Source organism: Trachemys scripta, chromosome 1, assembly GCF_013100865.1.
Source record: "Trachemys scripta elegans isolate TJP31775 chromosome 1, CAS_Tse_1.0, whole genome shotgun sequence".
Lineage (NCBI taxonomy): Eukaryota > Metazoa > Chordata > Testudines > Emydidae > Trachemys > Trachemys scripta.
This window is the reverse complement of record NC_048298.1, coordinates 345,114,279-345,135,427: the sequence shown is the minus strand read 5'-3', so window position 1 is coordinate 345,135,427 and position 21,149 is coordinate 345,114,279. Positions and strand designations below refer to the sequence as shown.

Sequence of the window (21,149 nt, the reverse complement as noted above, 5' to 3'; positions counted from 1 at the left end):
TGCAGCAGCACAGCTGTAGCACTTCAGCAGAGACACTCAGTACAGTGACAAGACGGTTTCTCCCACTTCTGTAGTTAATTCATCTCTCTGAGACATGGTAGCGAAGTCAACAGAAGAATTCCTCCAATAAATGATTTGCTAAACTGAAAGGGAGGCTCCCTTATAACCTTTAGCCAATGGTTAGGGTCCTTTCTTGGGATGCTCATTTACAATCCTCCCCCTTTGGCTTATTTGGAGAAGGGATTTAAACTTGGGTTTCCCATATTATATGAGAGTGCCCTAGCCACTGGGATATTGTGGTATAGTCTTTCTCAATGTCTCCTGTTGAAGCTGTTCCATCTTTTAATAATTCATTAAATAGTCATTGGAGGAGGGACTTGGACTTGTGTCCCCTACATTCTAGGTTCATGGAAACTTTTTTAAAAACCCCAGAATAGAGGCTCAAACAACATTAATATCCCAAATTAAGAAAAAACAAACAGGAAGAGGAGTGAAAAAATGTCACCATGGATAAACAGAGTAAAAGATGGTTAGAGACAAAAAGACATCCTTTCAAAATTGGAAGTCAAATCCTACTGAGGAAAATAGAAAGGAGCATGAACTCTGGCAAGTCAACTGTAAATGTATAATTAGGCAGGTCAAAAAATTTGAGAGCAACTAGCAAAAGACACAAAAAGTAATAGCAAAAAAAATTTTAGCATATCAGAAGCAGCACATATTCCAAACAATCAGTGGGGCCACTGGACAATAGAGCTACTAAAGGAGCACTCAGGAAGACAAGGCCTTTGTAGAAAAGCTAAATTAATTCTTTGCATCATCTTCACTGCAAAGGATGTGAGGGCGATCCCGACACCTGAACCTCTCTTTTCAGGTGACAAATCTGAGGAACTGTCCCAGATTCAGGTGTCAGTAGAGACAGTTTTGGTACAAATTGATACACGAAACAGTAGTAAGTCATTAGGACACATAGTATTAACCCAAGAGTTCTGAAGGAACTCCAATATGAAATTGCAGAACTGCTAACTGTGGTATGTAACCTATCACTTAAATCAACCTCTGTATCAGATGACTGGCAGATAGCTAATGTGATGCTGAGTTTTTAAAAAACTCTAGAGGCAATCCTGGCAATTACAGCCCAGTAAACATAACTTCAGTACGAGGCAAACTGGTTGAAACTACAGTAAAGACCATATATCCCATAAAAGCACATGGACAAGGGTGGTCCAGCACATGGACAAGGGTGAAGATAGCATACTTGGACATTCAGAAAGCCTTTGACAAGGTCCCTTAGTAAGGGCTCTTAAGCAATCACTCAGTTTTGAACATGGTGGCATTGCCTCTCATGAGCATACCTTCTCCTCCCCCCCTCCCAAGTGATGGTTCTTTTGGTGGGTCTTCAGTCGACCTTCCAGCTGAGACACACACACTGTCCTCCCTTCCAGGATATATAATCTCTAGTACTTTCTCATGGCCCACACTAACCTTTCCATGGTCCTGTTGCTCTTCCAGCCATCCAGGTACCCAGTTCTCCTTCTTTGAGTTCCAAGAAGCAACTGGCTGCTCTGCCTCTGCTGCTTCCTTTTATATGACCCTTCCGGCCCCTGATTGGTCACTCCAGCAGCCTCTCTGATGGGCTACACCCCTGCAGCCCATCTAGGCTGCCTGGAGGACTTCTCTGCACTTTTCTGGGGAGGCAAGAGGAAGGGCCACAAGGCTTCCAGCAGGGGGCCTCTGGATCTAGTCCACCCCATCACACCAAAGTAGGTATTGAGAATGATGATATTCTTCCTGGGTGTCTCAGCACTCTTTCCTCAATGAAATGCTTTGCATTTCATTAACTATCACCTAGCACCTTCTGTAGTCATAAGGAGGTATCTACCCCAACTTTCCAAACCATCTGTTCCCAAAAGTCAGCTGTCTTGTGTGCTAAGAGCCACTCCAAACCTCTTCTATTGTTTCCAGGGCTGAGGAAGCATGTAGTCCAGCAGCAGGGGAAGTAGGGTACAGAGTGTCTGTTTAGATATTGCAGTGATTGGTGTTCTAGAATAACCATCCTAATATGTAGATGTGATATATAGAATCCACTGATTAGATAGGGCAAGCTCATGGAGAGGAGCAAAGGTGAGGCAGGATCAACCAAGACTGCAGCCACTCCCAGCAGCCACACAAACTCTCCTTCCTTTGTGGCAGAGCCCCCTGCCCAAAAGTCTGTTACCAAGTCCCCAGATGACAATCATAAGAACTGGCCAATTTCCTAAGAGTTAATTGATGCTGCTATGTGTTTTTGTAAATAATGCAGGTCTTGCCTTTGCCAAATACAGCTTTGCACTGTCTCTCGTGGTTACGGCATCTCCCCTGGAAACAACAGTCATTGTCACCGCATGGAGTTCCATCTTGCTTAAATACATCCTCTGGGCACCAGCTTGAAGTCCCATTGCAGAACTCGGGAAGGTCACACTCACCAATACTTTTTCTGCATATTTCCCCTTGTCTATGAAGCTGTTAAAATAAGAATACAAGGATGTGATTTCTCTCTGGAGGCCTATTTCATGAGCCACCATTTACCTTCTTAAAATATGTTTGTTTTAGGAGTCCCCAAACATCTAACAGGAAAGGGAAAACCCACCTGCAGTTGCTTTGCCTTTTATTTTAAGCAGAGATCAGATAAAAGGAAGATGCAAAATAAATACTCCTTGTGCTATCAATTAAGAAGTGCACTCTAATTTCAGTATTTAAAATATTTGTGATTCTTTTCCACTCCCAAATGATAAAACTCTTCATGCTTTAATCAATAACAATGAACAATGGAAAATATACTTTTTGCCCATCTATTAATTTTTTCCATATTGAGTCTGCTGAGACTAGACCTGGGGTCACTTCACCTGCGGTATTCAGAAGCTGGACCTGTCAGTCATTGGGGAGAAGGGGATGGGACCCACCTATAAATATCCTCTCCAGAATGAGTACTTAGTAGAAGTAGTATGACTGTAGCACCTAGGCCTTGCAGTCAAGGACCCAGATCCCCATTTTGCTTGGTGTTATACAAACGCAGAACAAGACAACAGTCTCTGCCCCAAAGAGCCAGCACCCAAGTATAAGACAAGAGACAAATGATGGCTACAGATAGATGGGGTAGCATGCAAGGAAACAATCTGACAGTATTGGACAGCTTGACAGGCAGTGGTCTTAGCTCACCAGCAGCCTAACTATTGTCAATTTTTTGGTAGGCATTAAGGAAAAGGATAGTTTTGAGATGGGTAATTGCTTAGTTTTAATCAGTGTTTATGGAGAGCTCCTCCCAAGCATGAGGGGCAGTATGGGTGAAAGCATGAAAGTCCTTGTTTGAAAATGTGACAAGAGGGTAATGAAAGCTGGCATTATGGGTTGATTGGAGTTTAGCATTGACCGCTCAATAGTAAATGAGAGATGACATGGTGGGATTGGTCAAGAAAAGTAGCATATATTTAATGTGAAAGAGAAGAGGGAGCCAGGGGAGGGGAGCAAAGAGACAGGTGACATGGTCAAAGCAACAAACTAGGAAAGTGATCTTTGCAGAAGCATTATGAAATTATATGAATGGGCAAAGATTGCATTTGTCAAGACCAGAGAGAAGGATGTTGCAGTAATTGAGTTGTGAGATGAGAGCAGGGATGAGAATTTTAGGTGTCTGATTGGATAAGAAAGGCCATATCTTAGATATGTTATACAGAAAGAATTAGCAAGGTTTACAAACTGCCTGGAAATGAGGTCCTAGAGAATGGTCCAGCTCAAAGACGGCACCTAAGTTAAGGGGCCTGACAGACAGACAGGATGGTGTTGTCCACAGTGATCAAAAGGAGGTATTGTGGAGGGCACAGTGGGGATGGAGAGAAAGAAATGAGTTCTGTTTTAGCCATGTTGAGCTTGAGCTGATGGCTGGATATCCACGAAGAGACATCAGAGAGAGAGGCTGAGATTTCTGTTTGGAGAGAGGAATACAGGTCTGTAGTAGAGAATTAGATCTGTAAGAATGTGTTTTGTTTTACCTATGGCCTGAAAGGAGAGTCTGGATGCTTCCTCCTCTGCCAATTCTAGAGGATTCCATGAATCTTCGAGTAAATGCAGCCTTGTGGCAAATATTTCTGAATAACTAGGCACTGAGGAAAAAGAAGGCCTATCAGTGTGCCAAGCACTACACATCTGTCAGAAAACATCCTTTGGAACTTTTGCCAAGTTTTCCTGAGAAACTGGTATGGAAGGATTGGGTGACGTGATGAAGTTGGATTGCTGTCAGAGGACTCCTACTCATGAGGTTGGAAGTAAAGGGCTGTAAGGACGGTAAGTAGAGGAAATGAATATAGTTTCTCCAATCCCAGGAGATTCTCTGCTGAGTCCCTTATTTACTGACCAGTTGAGATACTGATCTGTAGGATAGGCTGAACGGAAGCACTTTCTGCTACTGTACTGGTTCCCACAGCAGCAGGTGCCACACTTATTGCATCAATGATAGCACAAGAACTCTCTGTTGTTGACACAGGCTTTTCTGGGGTCTAGAGGAGGTGATTTGATCTTTTATTGCGGAACTCTTAGTTGGGGGTCTGGCTGTCACCAAGGTCTCCTGCAGATGATCTGAGGAATCTCAGAGAGCTCGAGAGGGTGCAGAAGAGGAACTTATTTCTGTCTAAATAAGGATATCTTGCACTGGGAGCTGGAATAAGTTCTCCTCCTTCATGTGAGCCATCTTTACAGTGCCCAGGCTCAGATGACTCTGGACATAAAGGCATTCCATTCTATGGCGGGAAGTCAAGAACATAAGAACATAAGAAAGGCCGTACCGAGTCAGACCAAAGGTCCATCTAGCCCAGTAACCTGTCTACTGACAGTGGCCAATGCCAGATGCCCCAGAGGGAGTGAACCTAACAGGCAATGATCAAGTGATCTCTCTCCTGCCATCCATCTCCACCCTCTGACAGACAGAGGCTAGGGACACCATTCCTTACCCGTCCTGGCTAATAGCCATTAATGGACTTAACCACCATGAATTTATCCAGTTCTCTTTTAAACTCTGTTATAGTCCTAGCCTTCACAACCTCCTCAGGTAAGGAGTTCCACAAGTTGACTGTGCGCTGTGTGAAGAAGAACTTCCTTTTATTTGTTTTAAACCTACTGCCTATTAATTTCATTTGATGACCCCTAGTTCTTGTATTATGGGAATAAGTAAATAACTTTTCCTTATCCACTTTCTCCACATCACTCATGATTTTATATACCTCTATCATATCCCCCCTTAGTCTCCTCTTTTCCAAGCTGAAGAGTCCTAGCCTCTTTAATCTCTCCTCATATGGGACCCATTCCAAACCCCTAATCATTTTAGTTGACCTTTTCTGAATCTTTTCTAGTGCCAGTATATCTTTTTTGAGATGAGGAGACCACATCTGTATGCAGTATTCGAGATGAGGGCGTACCATCAATTTATATAAGGGAAATAATATATTCTCCGTCTTATTCTCTATCCCCTTTTTAATGATTCCTAACATCCTGTTTGCAGGATGATGATGAAGGAAGAGGACAATAGAGAGAAATTAGAAGTCCATATACGAACATAATGTTTGGGAAAATATCACTTTGGGGATGTTTTGAGGTCAGATAGGGTATGTCTACACAGCATTTGAGAGCAAGCTTCCCACCCAAGGTCCACAAACTTGTGATAGCAGGGATCATACTAGTGCACTATTTTTAGCTGTGTAGACAGTGCTTTGACATTTTGACTCAGGCTGGAGCTTGTGCTGTCAAGCCCACTCCACCTGCCCCAGGTTCAGAGTCTGAGCTCCAGCCCAAGGTGCAGCACCAAAGCACTGTCTACACAGCACACTAGAGCACACACTGCTAGCACAATTCTGTTGACCTAGGCTGGGAGGCTCGCTCCAAAAAGCTGAGTAGACATTCCAATAGGGCTTGGAGCCATGCATTGCCAATGGAGACAGAACATTCTGGAGAGGAGCATTGACAGCTTTAGCTGCCATCCTTGGTGAGTGCCCTAACTGCCAGGTTATAGAATCATTCTCACACTTTCCCTGGCCACTGATTATTCAGTCATGCATAATAATAATGGATAGCTTTGGGGCTCAGGAAAGCAAGTGATAATGACTCTCTAGGCTGGTAGCTTGGACGTTTACCTAGAATGTAGGGGACACAAATCCAAGTCCCTCCTCCAATGACTATTTAATGAATTATTAAAAGATGGAACAGCTTCAACAGGAGACATTGAGAAAGACTATACCACAATATCCCAGTGGCTAGGGCACTCTCATATAATATGGGAAACCCAAGTTTAAATCCCTTCTCCAAATAAGCCAAAGGGGGAGGATTATAAATGAGCATCCCAAGAAAGGACCCTAACCATTGGCTAAAGGTTATAAGGGAGCCTCACCACCAGCATTTTGTAAATTTCTCCTCCTTTGCTTTTGTCAAAATGCCTTAAGTCAAAACAAAAACATTTGATTTGATGTGAAACAAAACATTTCATTTTAACCTTATTGAAACATTTCAATATTTTGGTTTGGTCAAAATCGTTCAGTGAACTCTACATGAATTTGCAAATGGTTTTGGATTGACCAAAATTTCCTTTTTCAGCAAATAAATGATTTGCTAAAAACAAATTACCCAGCTCTAATCCCAACCCATCTACATGGGATTAACAGATACAGTACTTGAGAAGGAAATTGTGAAAATGAATAGCATTGCCACTGGCTATTAACTTTTTAAAAAAATAATTAAACATTCAGTTTACCATGAAATACAAAACCTACAATACATTTTTCTTACCTGACAGTTTTTGCAGCAAAGTCCAGAAATACAAGCAGCACCTGGCTTTATTACACAATTGGGTAGGCAACAACCACTCCGTAGGCACACCTTCAAATACAAAATGAATAGCACCTCCCTATAAACATCTGTTGTGGCACTCTCCTGTAATAATACCGCTCTTATCATTTACTGTTTGATTTCAAACAGTAACGAAGCTCAGTGAATTTGAGAGAGAAACACCCATTTCTTACCTAGTTCTACTTACATAATACTTTTTAGAAAATTCTATTACTACTACTATTACTACTACTGTTATTATGTGCTATTTCTGCTACACAGGGAATCCAAAGAGAATGCTACCATCAAGAGAGGAAGGATGATTAGGGCAGCTACCTGGGACTAAGAATACTGGGTTCCATTCCCTGCTCTGCTGTGAGCTTCAGCAAGTCACTTAGTTTTTCTGTTCCTCAGTTCCCTATCCGTAAAATCGGAGCAATAGGGAAGTACGATCTCACAGGGGTGTTGAGGATAAATACATTAAAAAAATTGTGAGGTGCTAGACATTACAGTTACGCAAGTACCATAGATATATGTAATATTTCTAGTGAGTAAGATATTTGCAAACAAAATCAAATAGTTTTAATGTAAACTTTAAAAGGCAGATTCACCAATACACTAGAGTAGCACAAAGAAGCCAAAATTACTTTGTGAATCTGGCACTGATTTTCTAATTGACTTACTGGCTTGCGGGGTTGTGTTAGTGAGGCTGGTACTATGTGATATTAGGTGTGGGAAGAGCATAGTTCCTGAGTTCCAATGTCTCCATGGTTTAAGGACACCCCCTGTATTCCTGCCTCAGTTCTCCTGTCTGTGTTGCCAAAATGGGAATGGTGCCAAGACAACCTTTTAAGGTGGGGAGCCTTTTAAGCACTGCGGTCCAAGCTAGTATGCAGCTATGTAATCTTTAAAGATCAGTGAGTTTGGCCAAATAAGCTGCATGTGTCCAGTCTCCCCTTGAACCAGAGCCATTCTACCCAATAGAACTGTGGCATCCAAATTAGCTGCAGATGATGGGTGATGGTTGATTGAGTTAGCACTGATGTCACACTGGCCCCAGTGAAGTTATCCAAGCTGTTGACCTGAATCTGTTTGTAGCCAGTTGTGCTAATTGGGCCTATACATTTACCCTAATTAAAAGCTCAAATGTAAAACGTAAGTGTGAAGGAACTGCTCAGGCTGGTGGCAACACCAGTGGCGATGTCACCACAGGAGGTGGAACCTCAGGGGGGTTTGGTCAAGGTGACAGTTGGAAAGTGGATCTCGACAGAGGGAGATCTGGGAATTGTGACAGGACAGTCACACGCTAGACTTGCCTGGATAATGGACTAAGTGAAGAAGCATTAGTAGAGCTCTGAGAAGGGAACCTGAAGAGGCTGAAATGAGCTGAGCTTGGTGTCCCTAGCCCCAGAAGCTTCCCATATTAATAGATCATGCTGTATGATGGTGTAAGACCTGGTCTACACCAAAAAGTTAGGTTGACCCAGCTACGTCACTCAAGGGTGTGAAAAATCCACACCCGAGTGACAAATTTAAGCCGACCTCACCTCTGATGTAGACAACTCCACGGTGTAGACAGAACTGGAGTGCTGCAGCTGTGCCACCCTGGCATTTCAAGTGTAGACAAGCCCTAAGTTATTTAGGCAACTGATTGCCACTTCTTGAAGTGGTGCTATACAATAATTACCACAAGCAAGAGTTTATCTCTTGGTTTTCCAGTTCCTGGGGAGAAAAGACTAAACCCTTTTAACTCTGAGTCTAAAAGAAACAAGGAGTGAATACTAGATGGTAGCAGCAACACCACCAGATAGAGAAGATGTGTGTCAGCTGTTCACCAGAGGTCCTCAAAGTAAGTGAAAGTTTATATATTGTCACAATGACCTGTTACATCTTTTCTTAAACAATTTCATATATGACAGAGACAGACTGAATTCATTTAAACACAGGGGGTTTTATTGATACCACTGACGAAATCCTGCCAGAGAAAGGAACACAGAAGGGCACTACTACCTCCACATACTCTGGCTAATCCTGAACTGCAGCTATGATGATAGGGATATGATATAGAGGGACCTATACAAATTAGAGGATTGGGCTAAAAGAAACCCGATGAGGTTCAACAAGGACAAGTGCAGAGTCCTGGATGGAAGAATCCCATGCACTGCTACAGACTAGGGACCGAATGACTAGACAGTGTTGTACTTAAAGTACTGCACAGGATCTTTTCAGGGGGAATAAGGCAAAATGCCACATTTATTAGTAATACATGTATTCATTAACACTGTATTATATGCATATAATATATATTACACTTACACTCACACACACACACAAATCCACTCCGTCTTGTTGTTACCAATTAGTTGCTCCCCTTAACTTCACTGGCCAGGTGAGTTAGATGGGGGAGGGGGTGGAGCCGGGCTTCTGCCGATCCGGATCGATGCTCCCATGTTGACAAAACGAGACCCGGGGTCCTCTGCAAGACACCTCACTTTTATAGCAGCTTTTCTCTTATGCAAATCTATACCAGATTCAAACTCTGTGTCTGTGTCCATTGGTCCTTTGTGCTGCTTTCTTTTGAGTGTTGTCCCAATGCTGCAAAGAGGGTGTTTCCAAAAGAAGGTGCTTGCTTCTAACCCCCCCCGAGGCCGTCGGTATGTCTGCTTGTCTTTAATGAGCCCACTTGACACATTTTATTGTCCTTGGGTCTGGCTCCCAGCCCCTCTCCAACAGTTGAGGCTGTCTGGAGGTGCTGCATTTCATGCCTTGCTCATCCACACCTCATTCATTCAACAGGGCAATTGATTAAGAATGTGGGGGGGGGGGAGAGCTCTTGTTCTACTGCTAGCAAACAGAAATTTTTCTTCTATCTTATTCTATCCTTAGGGGCTATAATATTATACCAAGGGCAATGCAAAGTTTCTAAATGAGGCTTTGATACAAAGTTCCATGAAAACAGATGTCACACGTGGGTAGACCCACCACAAGGTTATATGAAGAGGCACAATGTAAAGTCATATGAAAATTATCAGAGATTTATCTACAACAGCAGTTCTGCAGAAAAGGACCTAGGGGTTACAGTGGACGAGAAGCTGCATATGAGTCAGTGTGCCCTTGTTGCCAAGAAGGCTAACAGCATTTTGGGCTGTATAAGTAGGGGCATTGCCAGCAGATCAAGGGATGTGATCGGTCCCCTCTATTTGACATTGGTGAGGCCTCATCTAGAGTACTGTGTCCAGTTTTGGGCCACACACTAAAAGAAGGATGTGGAAAAATTGGAAAGAGTCCAGCGGAGGGCAACAAAAATGATTAGGGGGCTGGAGCACATGACTTATGAGGAGAGGCTGAGGGAACTGGGATTGTTTAGCCTGCAGAAAAGAAGAATGAGGGGGGATTTGATAGCTGCTTTCAACTACCTGAAAGGGGGTTCCAAAGAGGATGGATCTAGACTGTTCTCAGTGGTACCAGATGACAGAACAAGGAGTAATGGTTTCTAGTTGCAGTGGGGGTGGTTTAGGTTGGATATTAGGAAAAACGTTTTCACTAGGAAAGTAGTGAAGCACTGACTCATAGACTTTAAGGTCAGAAGGGACCATTATGATCATCTGGTCTGACCCCCTGCATGCTGCAGGCTGCAAGACCCTTCCCTGGACTCTGCCATTGAAGTCCCCAATCCTGTGTTTTAGTGACTTCAATCGGCTGAGACCCTCCTGCTAGTGATCCCTGCCCCATGCTGCGGAGGAAGGCGAAAAACCTCCAGAGTCTCAGCCAATCTACCCTGGAGGAAAATTCCTTCCCGACCCCAAATATGGCGATCAGTAATACCCCGAGCATATAGGCAAGAGTCTCTAGCCTGACCCTTGTTGGCCATTATGCTATTCACGTACCATTGCTTGGTTTCCTTGGCTACTATGTTTTACCATTAAACCATTCCCTCCATAAACTTATCCAACTTAATCTTAAAACCAGACAGGTCCGTCGTCCCCACCGTTTCCCTCGGAAGGCCGTTCCAATATTTCACCCCTCTGACGGTCAGAAACCTTCGTCTAATTTCAAGCCTGAATTTCTGCATTGGAACGGGTTACCTAGAGAGGTGGTGGAATCTCCTTCCTTAGAGGTTTTTAAGATCAGGTTTCACAAAGCCCTGGCTGGGATGATTTAATTGGGGATTGGTCCTGCTTTGAGCAGGGGGTTGGACTAGATGACCTCCTGATGTCCCTTCCAACCCTGATATTCTATGATTCTATGATGTGAGACTTCATCTTGCCCACACCTAATCTTCCCCTATGTGTCCTCTTCCTGCCTCACCTTATTTCTTCTCTTTTCTAACACTCTCCTTTTTCCTTCTGTTTAATCAAAGCCTGGTTTAGCTGGCAGAGACTGTATATTTTGCAATCTAGCTGTAAGACTGTGACCAGAAAGGCAGTTAAAAACAATGCCCTAAACAGCCGAATGCTGGTACAAGTTTGTCACGTCTCAGAGTGATTGATAAGACTGTGGGCTGTGCCTGTGTTTCTGCAACAATAAGGTTGCAAGTAAGAGTCAGCACCAGAGACAGAAACTACATTTTCTATTCTAATCTCTCCCGTTGTGTGTTGGTCTTGGTTTTTCAGGATCAGACTTCAAGAACAACACAAAAACAACAGTTCTAGCCCATCTCAACTGACTTTCCTTTCTTTCCCCCCAAGAAGAATAGTTATTATCTTTGACACCATCTAAAACCCTGTCAAATAAGGGGTTTTCCTTTTAAAATCTCTGTCTATCTAAGGAAAAGGAAAAAGGGATATTGTTAAAATAAAAGCCTTATTTAATACTTTACATTGCAAATGCTTGAACTGCTTTTCCTTTTCTTTTGCATCTTTAATAATAGGTTCAATGGATTTGAGGTGCTTGCCATGATACTAAGCAGGTTGTGGTGTCTGTATACCAAACCTTGTTTAACACTGGTTAATATTGGACAGTGACTGGGTGTAGCAGGTCAGCTATTCACCGACGTGGAGCCTTCTGCTGGTCATCTTGGGAATTAGCTTTTTCAGCTCCAGAGCACCCCCTGCTGGCCGGGGGCTCGCTTGCCTTAGGACCCATGTCCCTCCCAGACCCTAGTGCCCCTTTACCTCAGGGTTCAGCCCCAGTAGTATCCCCACACTCTGGGTCTCCCCTCCCAGGGGAACCTCCAACCCTCTAAACCCACCTTCCCTCAGTGGCTACTGCCAGTCATCATCTAGCACCCGCTCACTGGGGCAGACTGCAGTCTGTAATGGCCACTCATCATTGGTAAGGGGTTTGGACCTACTGCCTTTACCAATCCCCAGGCTACACCTCTGTAGCCCCAGTACCTTTCTAGGCCTTCACCAAGGCCTGCAGCCTGGGGATTTACCAGGTTGGAGCTCCCCAGCTCCCTTTGCCCTTTTCCCCAGCAATGGTCTGCTTCAGGTACATTGCTCTCGGGCAGCTAGCCCTTCCCACTCCAGGGCTAGAGTGAGACTCCTCCAGCTCCTGGCCCCCAACCCTCTTATCAGGGCCAGCTGGGCCCTGATTGGGCATGGCCCCAGCTGTGGCTGCTTCCCCAATCAGCCTAGCTTGGCTGTTTAACCCCTGTTCTCCAGGAGTGGGGTAGCTGCCCCACTACTCTGGGTTACGTTCACAAATTTTACTCTTTGGGCTCATATATGCCATCTAAATTAGTACAATAAGCCTACTATGGAGGTGCTGGTAATGACTTCATAATATAGGTTGAGTTTTACTTTGCACTTAAAGCCAGGATTCAAACTCTTTGCTATGGTATCCAGAGTACTTATAAGGAGCTGGTAGTGGACTGCAATGCGAGTGTGTGAACAACATCTCAGTCAGAAACAGGAGGATCCCTGGGTGGACAAGCACACCATGGTTTGCTGAAGTTGGGAGCAGTATAATTGGATTCATAGAAACCAAATCAGCAGGGAGGGGAACAAGATTCAAGGTTCACAAGTGCAGAGTGGATCCCTTTTGGCTGAAGCCAGGATAATAGTTCTGTTAGCAGCAGAAGTAAGGGGCCAGTACTTCTGACAACTACTGCTGGGTCCAGGTCTGGTGCTATTAGTTTCTTCTTCTGCTTCTTGCTCTCTACTCCACTATCAGTTGCCTCTGTGTGCATGCCTAACCCATCAGTCTTTCTCCAGAGTTGACTATTCTGTAAAAGACTTGAGCACTGACATTAACACAAACGTTAGGAAACCCAATTTTAAACACTAGGATCAAGTAGGTGTGGCATGCACTCTGCGGATGCATAAAAAGGCAGGAAGCCAGCCTACCCAGGACAATGAACTGGCCATGAATAAAGTCAGACTGGAAATTAGAAGTAACCATCAGAGGAGTGAGGTTCTGGAACAGCTTTCCAGTAGAAGTAGCAGGAGCTTGATAGGATTATATGATGGGGTTTCCTGCGATAGCAGGGGACTGAACTCAGTGACTTCCAGTTCTTTGTTCCACAGAAGCTACATCCCAATGACTGAAGTAAACATTGCAGGGGGCTTGTGCTTTGGCCACCCTTTGCACAACCAACCACATCTCTTGCACCCCCCTTCACCAGTGGAAGCACTCAGGCCTCTTGAGAAAGGGCCCTCTGTGGCCATCGAGGATAGGGGCTAGGTTTGTATGCAAAGGCAAGTAATAAATACAGTAGAATTCACATAAAAATGCACACAGAGATACCTCATTATACATTACTTCTGTTGATTTGAATGGATGCTGTAGGACTTATGGTCAGTATTAGACTCAGACGCATAGACTTTAAAGCCAAAAAGGACCACCATGATCATCCTGCTATAGATCCTCACTCACTCACTCTTGTAATAGACCCATAACCTCTGGCTGAGTTACTGAAGTCCTCAAATCATGATTTAAAGACTTCAAGTTACAGAGAATCCACCATTTACACTAGTTTAAGCCTGCAAGTGACCCATGTCCCATGCTGCAGAGGAAGGCAAGCATCTCCCTCCCCACACATCTCTGCCAATCTGACTTGGGGGGAAATTCCTTCCTGAACACAAATATGGCAGTCGTTTGGATGCTCAGAATTTCAGCAAGACCAAGCAGCCTGATACCTGGGAAAGAATTATCTGTAGTAATATCCCCCATCCCCATCTAGTGTTCCATCATGGGCTGTTCGGCATATTTGCCACTGGCAGTTGCAGACTGGCTACATTCCATTGTAGGCAGACTCCTCATACCATCCCCTCCATAAAGATATCAAGCTAGTTGGTTTTTTTGTCCCCACTGCTCCCCTGGAAATTTTGTTTCAGAACTTTACTCCACTGATGGTTAGAAACCACTATCTCATTTCAAGCCTAAACTTGTTGGTGAACATTTATATCCATTTGTTCTTGTGTCCACATTGTATCTTAAATTAAATAACTCATTTCCCTGATATTTATCCCTCTGATGTATTTATAGAGAGCAATCATCTCTCCCTTCAGCCTTCTCTTGGTTAGGATAAACAAGCCAAGCTCTTTGAGTCTCCTCTCGTAAGGTCGGTTTTACATTCCTCTGGTCATTGTAGTATCCCTTCTCTGCACCTGATCCTGTTTGAATTCATCTTTCTTATACATAGGAGACCAGAATTGCACACAATATTCCAGATGAGGTCTCACCAGTCCTTGTATAATTGTACTAACACTTCGCTACCGCTACTGGAAATACCTTGCCTGATGCATCGTAGGATCACATTAGCCTTTTTCATGGATGCATCACATTGGCAGCTCATAGTTATCCGATGTTCAACCAATACACCCAAGACTTTTGCTTCCTCTGTTGCTTCCAGCTAATAAGTCCGCAGCTTATAACAAAAATTCTTGTTGTTAGTTCTCAAGTGTATGACCTTGCCCTTTGCACTATTAAATTCCATCCCATTTCTATTACTCCATTTACAAAGTCATCCAGATCTTCTTGTATGATATTCTGGTCCTCCTCCATATTGGCAATACCTCCTAACTTTGTGTTATCTGCAAATTTTATTAGCACACTCCCACTTTTTGTGCCAAGTGTAGCCTATAGGGCTACCCTGCTTGTTTGCCTACATATATTTTCTTATAGGTTTCTTAGCTTCTGATGGGTTGGATTATTTGGTTTATTATAATAGGCTATAATAGGTTATATTAAAGTATTTTGGCTGTAACACAAGAGACCTACAAGCCACATCCTATATGTTGACGTAAGGCAAAGTTAGCTACATGTGTCTGGGACCTTTCACCCAGATAGCAAAGTTAGCATACATATGTTCGGGACCTTTTACCTAGATAGGTCGTGATGAGTTAAAGCATAAGTTCCATGTATGGCCGTGATCTTTAACATAGATAGATAAAGGATGCGTGGAAGGAGGTTGGCATAGGGGGCTTCCTAAGTTCATACTCCTTTAAACTTAACAGGTATACCACAAGGAAAGAATCGAAATAACCAGACAGGACAAAAATAACAGATGTGAGAATGATCTCAGTTAGGCCTCAGCTGGAGTATTGTGTCCAGTTCTGGGCGCCGCATTTTAAAAAAGATGTGGAGAAATTGGAAAGGGTCCAAAGAAGAGCAACAAGAATGATTAAAGGTCTTGAGAACATGACCTATGAAGGAAGGCTGAAAGAACTGGGTTTGTTTAGTTTGGAAAAGAGAAGACTGAGAGGGGACATGATAGCAGTTTTCAGGTATCTAAAAGGGTGTCATAAGGAGGAGGGAGAGAACTTGTTCACCTTAGCCTCTAAGGATAGAACCAGAAACAATGGGTTTAAACTGCAGCAAGGGAGGTCTAGGTTGGACATTAGGAAAAAGTTCCTAACTGTCAGGGTGGTTAAACACTGGAACAAATTGCCTAGGGAGGTTGTGGAATCTCCGTCTCTGGAGATATTTAAGAGTAGGTTAGATAAATGTCTATTAGGGATGGTCTAGGCAGTATTTGGTCCTGCCATGCGGGCAGGGGACTGGACTCGATGAACTCTCGAGGTCCCTTCCAGTCCTATAATCTATGAATCTATGAATCTAATGTCATTAATATGTATGTATATGTCATCAATACATACAAACATACCAGCCTACAGAGTAAGTGTACCCTAACATCATGTGGGTGAGGAAACCAAGTTTGGATATAGAAGGAGGGCCTGAGTCCTCAAGCTCTATAAGAGGGGTGACCCACCATGCCAAGGAAGCGTCTAAACTTCTGAGTTCCAAAGCTTCTAAGTTTCAAAGCTTCTAAGTTTATTAGTCTATTAGTTCTTAATTGCAAGTTTTAAGTCAGTTAGGTTAAGTAAAACTCTAAGTTAGCTTGGATAGCTCTTAAGCTTCTCCTAAACTCTGCACTTCCCACTCAAGAATTGAGGAACCTGGATCTGAACTCTCTTGGCATTCCAAAGGCGAGGCTGGTCCTTTGTCTCTTACCACCAGGTTATCAAGGAAGGCTGTGAGTATATTAATCAAAAGCTTTATAGTATATAGGATCACATGCATCTCTTGAACAATATTATTGCATTTGTAACTCTGATTATTTTACCATTTGATTAGTAGTTGATTATTATTCCATTTATCTGAATAAAAGTCTATAAGGCTATATTTGTCTGTGTGAGCATCCTGTCATACATCCCGAGGGTCCTTGCAAACTCTGTGTAGCCTGATTCTGGGGACAAGAATCTTACCATCTTTTGATTGGATTAATTGGCAAGCCTATAATCCATACTATCCAAATTAATAATATTAACCTCCTAAAATCAGGCAACACAAGGTTATTCATAAAAATGTTAAATCAGATTGGCGAGGAGCTCCAAAGTAACCTCTGACAATTCACCTTTCAGTATAATTTGTTGCAGTCTTCCCTTTAACCAGTTCCTTATCCACCCTTCAATTCTCATATTAATCCCCATTTTCTCCAATTTAGCTAATAATTTCCCATGTGAAACTCTATCAAATGCCTTACTGAAATCCAAGTAGATTAGATCTACTGCACTTCCTTTCTCTAAAATAATCAGTAATCTTCACAAAGAAAGAGGTCAGGTTGCTCTGGCATGATCTACCTTTTATAAAACCATGTTGTATTTTATCCCAATTACTGTTTACTTCTATACACTTAACTACTTCCACTATAAAAATTTGTTACAAGACCTTGCATACAACTGAGTTCATACTAACAGGCCTGTAGTTTCCTGGATCACTTTTCCCCCTTTCTTAAAAATAGGTACTATGTTAGCAATTCTCCAGTCATAGGCTATGACCCCTGAGTTTATGGATTAATTAAACAAAAGTGGGAAATATATTCCTGTATTGTTTTTAAAACATCCTCTTAAAATTCATTGTGTACACAAAGGGTAATTCACTTTATACTCAAAGCTGTAATTTTGATGTGCATAAGATGTGTTTTTTATACATAACAAAATAGTTGAATCCCTGTTTTAAGTACAAAACTCAATTCAGTCTTAACTATGGAACCATGAACAGCACTTCCATCATAAAACCATATGTTTCATGGAGCAGTTCTGAAGTTGGATAAAACAAACTTAATAATGTTTCTGTAAAATATGCATGAAAGTAAAGTATTTAATTACTAACCTCATCCATACCACAGTCACATTCCTCCCTATCTTCTATTACACCATTACCACACATCTGTGTTCCAAATATTTTCTTTTCTGGTATGTTAAGAAGGCAAGTTTTTCCTGGTTTTCTTATCATGTTGAAATAGTCTGCTCTGGAGCAGTTACTGAACTCTTTGCATATTATCGTCCTGGACAGGGAGAAAATATTTAATACTAGAGAGCACTTGAATCTGTTGGTATATCAAAATCCAGTGGCTGGAAATTGAAGTTATACAAAGTCAAACAATTGAGAGTGGAACTAATTGTCTCATTCAGCACACGTGATGGATGCAAAAAGGTGTAATGGGAATCTTAAATGCGGCATTTTCCTAATTTTTAACTGCTTGAGATTTGGAGATCTGTTTAAAATTAGATGAACTTCTCTAATATACAACACAGAATGGAGACAAACTGACTATGCACTTAGGTATAAAATCAGACTATGCTTGACTCAGGAATAACACTGATCATTAAAAATGTATATACTGTAGCATCAAATCAACCCTGTATTACGTTTTCAATGGAATATTCTCTAGTCAACAAGTTAAAATTGAAATGAATTATAATACTTTTGATTTTATAATGAATCAGTTTAAAAAAATTCCTTACCTGGGTAATTCTTTCCTGCAGAATGATTCCATTAGTACAGACAAGACTGGCAGTCTTAACGTATATGAAAATCAATTTAGGGCCCACCAGTAGCAGCTGAGAATTTTCACTCTGTCACTGACTCCTCTCCCTTTTTCTCCAGTCAAAGTTTCCCAAAACTATAACTTCATCTTAGGTTAGCCAGTAATTGAAGTGTGCGTAATGTGCGGTTTTGGACTTTGTCCACAGAAAAAATTCCCAGGAGAGAATTTTTTTCTGCCACATCCTGTTTCTAACATGCTGAGAGACCAAGCTGTTTTGAAAGGAATATCCTCTCTCCCAGCAGGAGCTAGGAGGGAGAAGAACATTCAGAAAGAACCAGACATCATAATTTTGGAGAACTGGGAGGGCCTGTGTCCTAGAAAGGGCTTATGAAAGGATATGTTAGAAAAATGAAGGTTACTTACCTGTAATCAGAGTTCTTCAATATGGACTCTGCATATTCACACTCATGGGATGCTATGACCAGTGAAATGCAAGCTAGCAATGCCCATTGGAGAACTCACACACCTTCTTAGCAGACATTTAACATTCCATGGCAAGTGTATAAAAGAGTGTGGCTCTCCAGCCACCTCAGTTCCTCACCCCCTGCCAGCCCAGGTCCCTTGGTAAGCAGGATTCCAAGGAAGTGGGTTGAGATGGGCGGGGAGTGTCCATATGCAGAGTCAATCTCAAAGAACTTCAGTTACATGTAAGGTTTCAGAGTAGCAGCCGTATTAGTCTGTATCCGCAAAAAGAACAGGAGTACTTGTGGCACCTTAGAGACTAACACATTTATTTGAGCATAAGCTTTCGTGGGCTACATCCGAAGAAGTGGGATGTAGCCCACGAAAGCTTATGCTCAAATAAATGTGTTAGTCTCTAAGGTGCCACAAGTACTCCTGTTCTAGTTACATGTAAGTTATCTTCATTATTATTTCGTTGTGGGGCTCTGCATACTCCCACTGATGGGATAGACTAACAAGCAGTAACTCTAATACAAGATGGTGGGATACAGAATCCTACAGACTCTAAGTCTAACGAGTAGTGCTTAGTAAAAGTATGCACTTAAGTCCAGGTTGCTGGTCTACAAATTTCCACAAAAGGAACGTGTTTCAAAAAAGCCATGGAAGCTGCCTTAGCCCTAGTAGAAAGTCCAACAGATCTTGTACACTTGTCCCATTGATCTATACAGGGACCATTATTGTAATGGGTCTTTGTTCTGCTCTCCACGGTCCACACCTGGGCATGCTCACACTCCATAAGGGGGCATTCTGTTTGGACATATCCCGGTAGCCCACATAGGGCAGGGTATGTCAGGGAGAGGCCTGGTTGGAGGAGGGGTAGAGTAGGTCAACTTGGGGCATGGTTCGGGAAGCCTGGCTGAAGCCAGGGCAGAAGTCTCAGCTGGAGGCAGGTAGGAGGCAGAAAGGGCCCAACTCAGCATACACCTCAAGTTACTTGCGACCCTTGAGTAAGCTGCTGACTACAGCAGTGGTTCTCAAACTTTTATACTGGTAACCCCTTTCACATAGCAAGCCTCTGAGTGTGACCCCCCCTTAAAAATTAAAAACACTTTTTTATATATTTAACACCATTATAAATACTGGAGGCAAAGCGGGGTTTGGGTGGAGGCTGACAGCTCACAACCCCCCATGTAATAACCTCATGACACCCTGAGGGGTCCCAACCTCCAGTTTGAGAACCCCTGGCCTACAGTGTGTGTACACAGCAGCATAGGGCAGGAGACAGCAGGGAACAGCTTCTTATATGCTAATGGCTTCTACAGTGCAAACTAATGGCTTATTGGGATGGGAAGAAGAAGGGGAGCTAAGTGTTGGCAAGGGGGCTACATGGTGCAGAGAATGGTGGGTTAGGGGATGTAAGAGGCGACACACTAGTCTTCTATTGCCGCTCCATGCCTCAGTTTCCCATGAGTAAAATACAGATAATTATGTCAAATTGAGACCCACTGATGAAAAAGCACTATAGAAAAGTTAATTTTTTTATTATATTATTATTATACTACCTAGGCTAGCCCCAGTAGCATATCAACTGAAAACCTAAGTGAGTACCACAACTATCTAAGACTCCACTAACTCCCACTAATAAATATTTATCTTCAGTTTTAAAAACTAATAAATTAAATGACAAAAAAAAGTTAATCCAGATTTAAGGCTGCCCAGATGATAGCCTGCACTCTTCCAGAAATGGCAGAATTCAGACTTCTTAAAACCAGGAAATATGGAGTAGTTTCCTGGATCACTTTTTCCAGGGAACCAGGAAAAAGCTCATGCAACCTCAACACTGTTGAGTGAGACTCCAATATGCTCATAACACATACTCCCATTCTACATTTTCACTGTAATGGAGAGGTGGTACCTGCACTTCCTCTATACTCATATACTGATCCTATTCCCCCAACCAATACCATACTTGTAAAATTTAACAACCACTTCATACTGTTATTTTACAGTGTCTTCACACCTGCACACCTACACCCTAACACTATTTTCCCTAACACTATTTAAATCCACAGACTGCTCTCATAACTCACCTCACAACAAAATCTCCATATATCACAATCACAGCTCTTCCAAGCTGCTCCAATTTATTCCTCCACCATTCAATACTGTGCTCCCTTTGGATGTATCAAACACCTAACACAGTGAATGCCACTGAGTAAATTATCAGAGGGGTAGCCGTGTTAGTCTGGATCTGTAAAAAGCGACAAAGAGTCCTGTGGCACCTTATAGACTGTTTGTCGCTTTTTGCTGGAGTAAATGTGGATAATTCTCAGTGGCTATTGCCAGGTCCTGGGGAACACAGTTATGCTTGTGTGGGCTATGACCTCAACTCTGCATCTGCTGGTTTTCAGAAGTTTGAGTTTTGCTGACCTCAATATTCTGGAAGGGCAGGAGCTAACACCAGGCAACCTTTTCTCTATATTAATGCAGGGTTTTTTTTGACATTTAATAATAAAACAATAATAATAATAATTAATAAATCAATCCCTATGACCAATACAAGCTGATCCTGGTAATCAGTCTGGTCTTGGTAATACAAGCTGATCCTGACAGCAGATGTGTTAAA

General features: G+C 42.5%; 1 protein-coding gene across 1 annotated transcript in view; it reads right to left on the bottom strand.

Annotated features, from left to right (window-relative positions):
• The window catches only part of LOC117889022 (disintegrin and metalloproteinase domain-containing protein 20-like), a 137,152-nt gene that overhangs the window by 43,930 nt on the left and 72,073 nt on the right, over positions 1–21,149 (bottom strand). The window contains exons 12-14 of the mRNA XM_034792864.1: positions 17,404–17,578; positions 6,805–6,894; positions 2,307–2,499 (exon numbers count right to left, since the gene is read on the bottom strand). Coding sequence (XP_034648755.1) covers positions 2,307–2,499; positions 6,805–6,894; positions 17,404–17,578 — 458 coding nt within the window. The remainder of the gene's footprint in view (positions 1–2,306; positions 2,500–6,804; positions 6,895–17,403; positions 17,579–21,149) is intronic.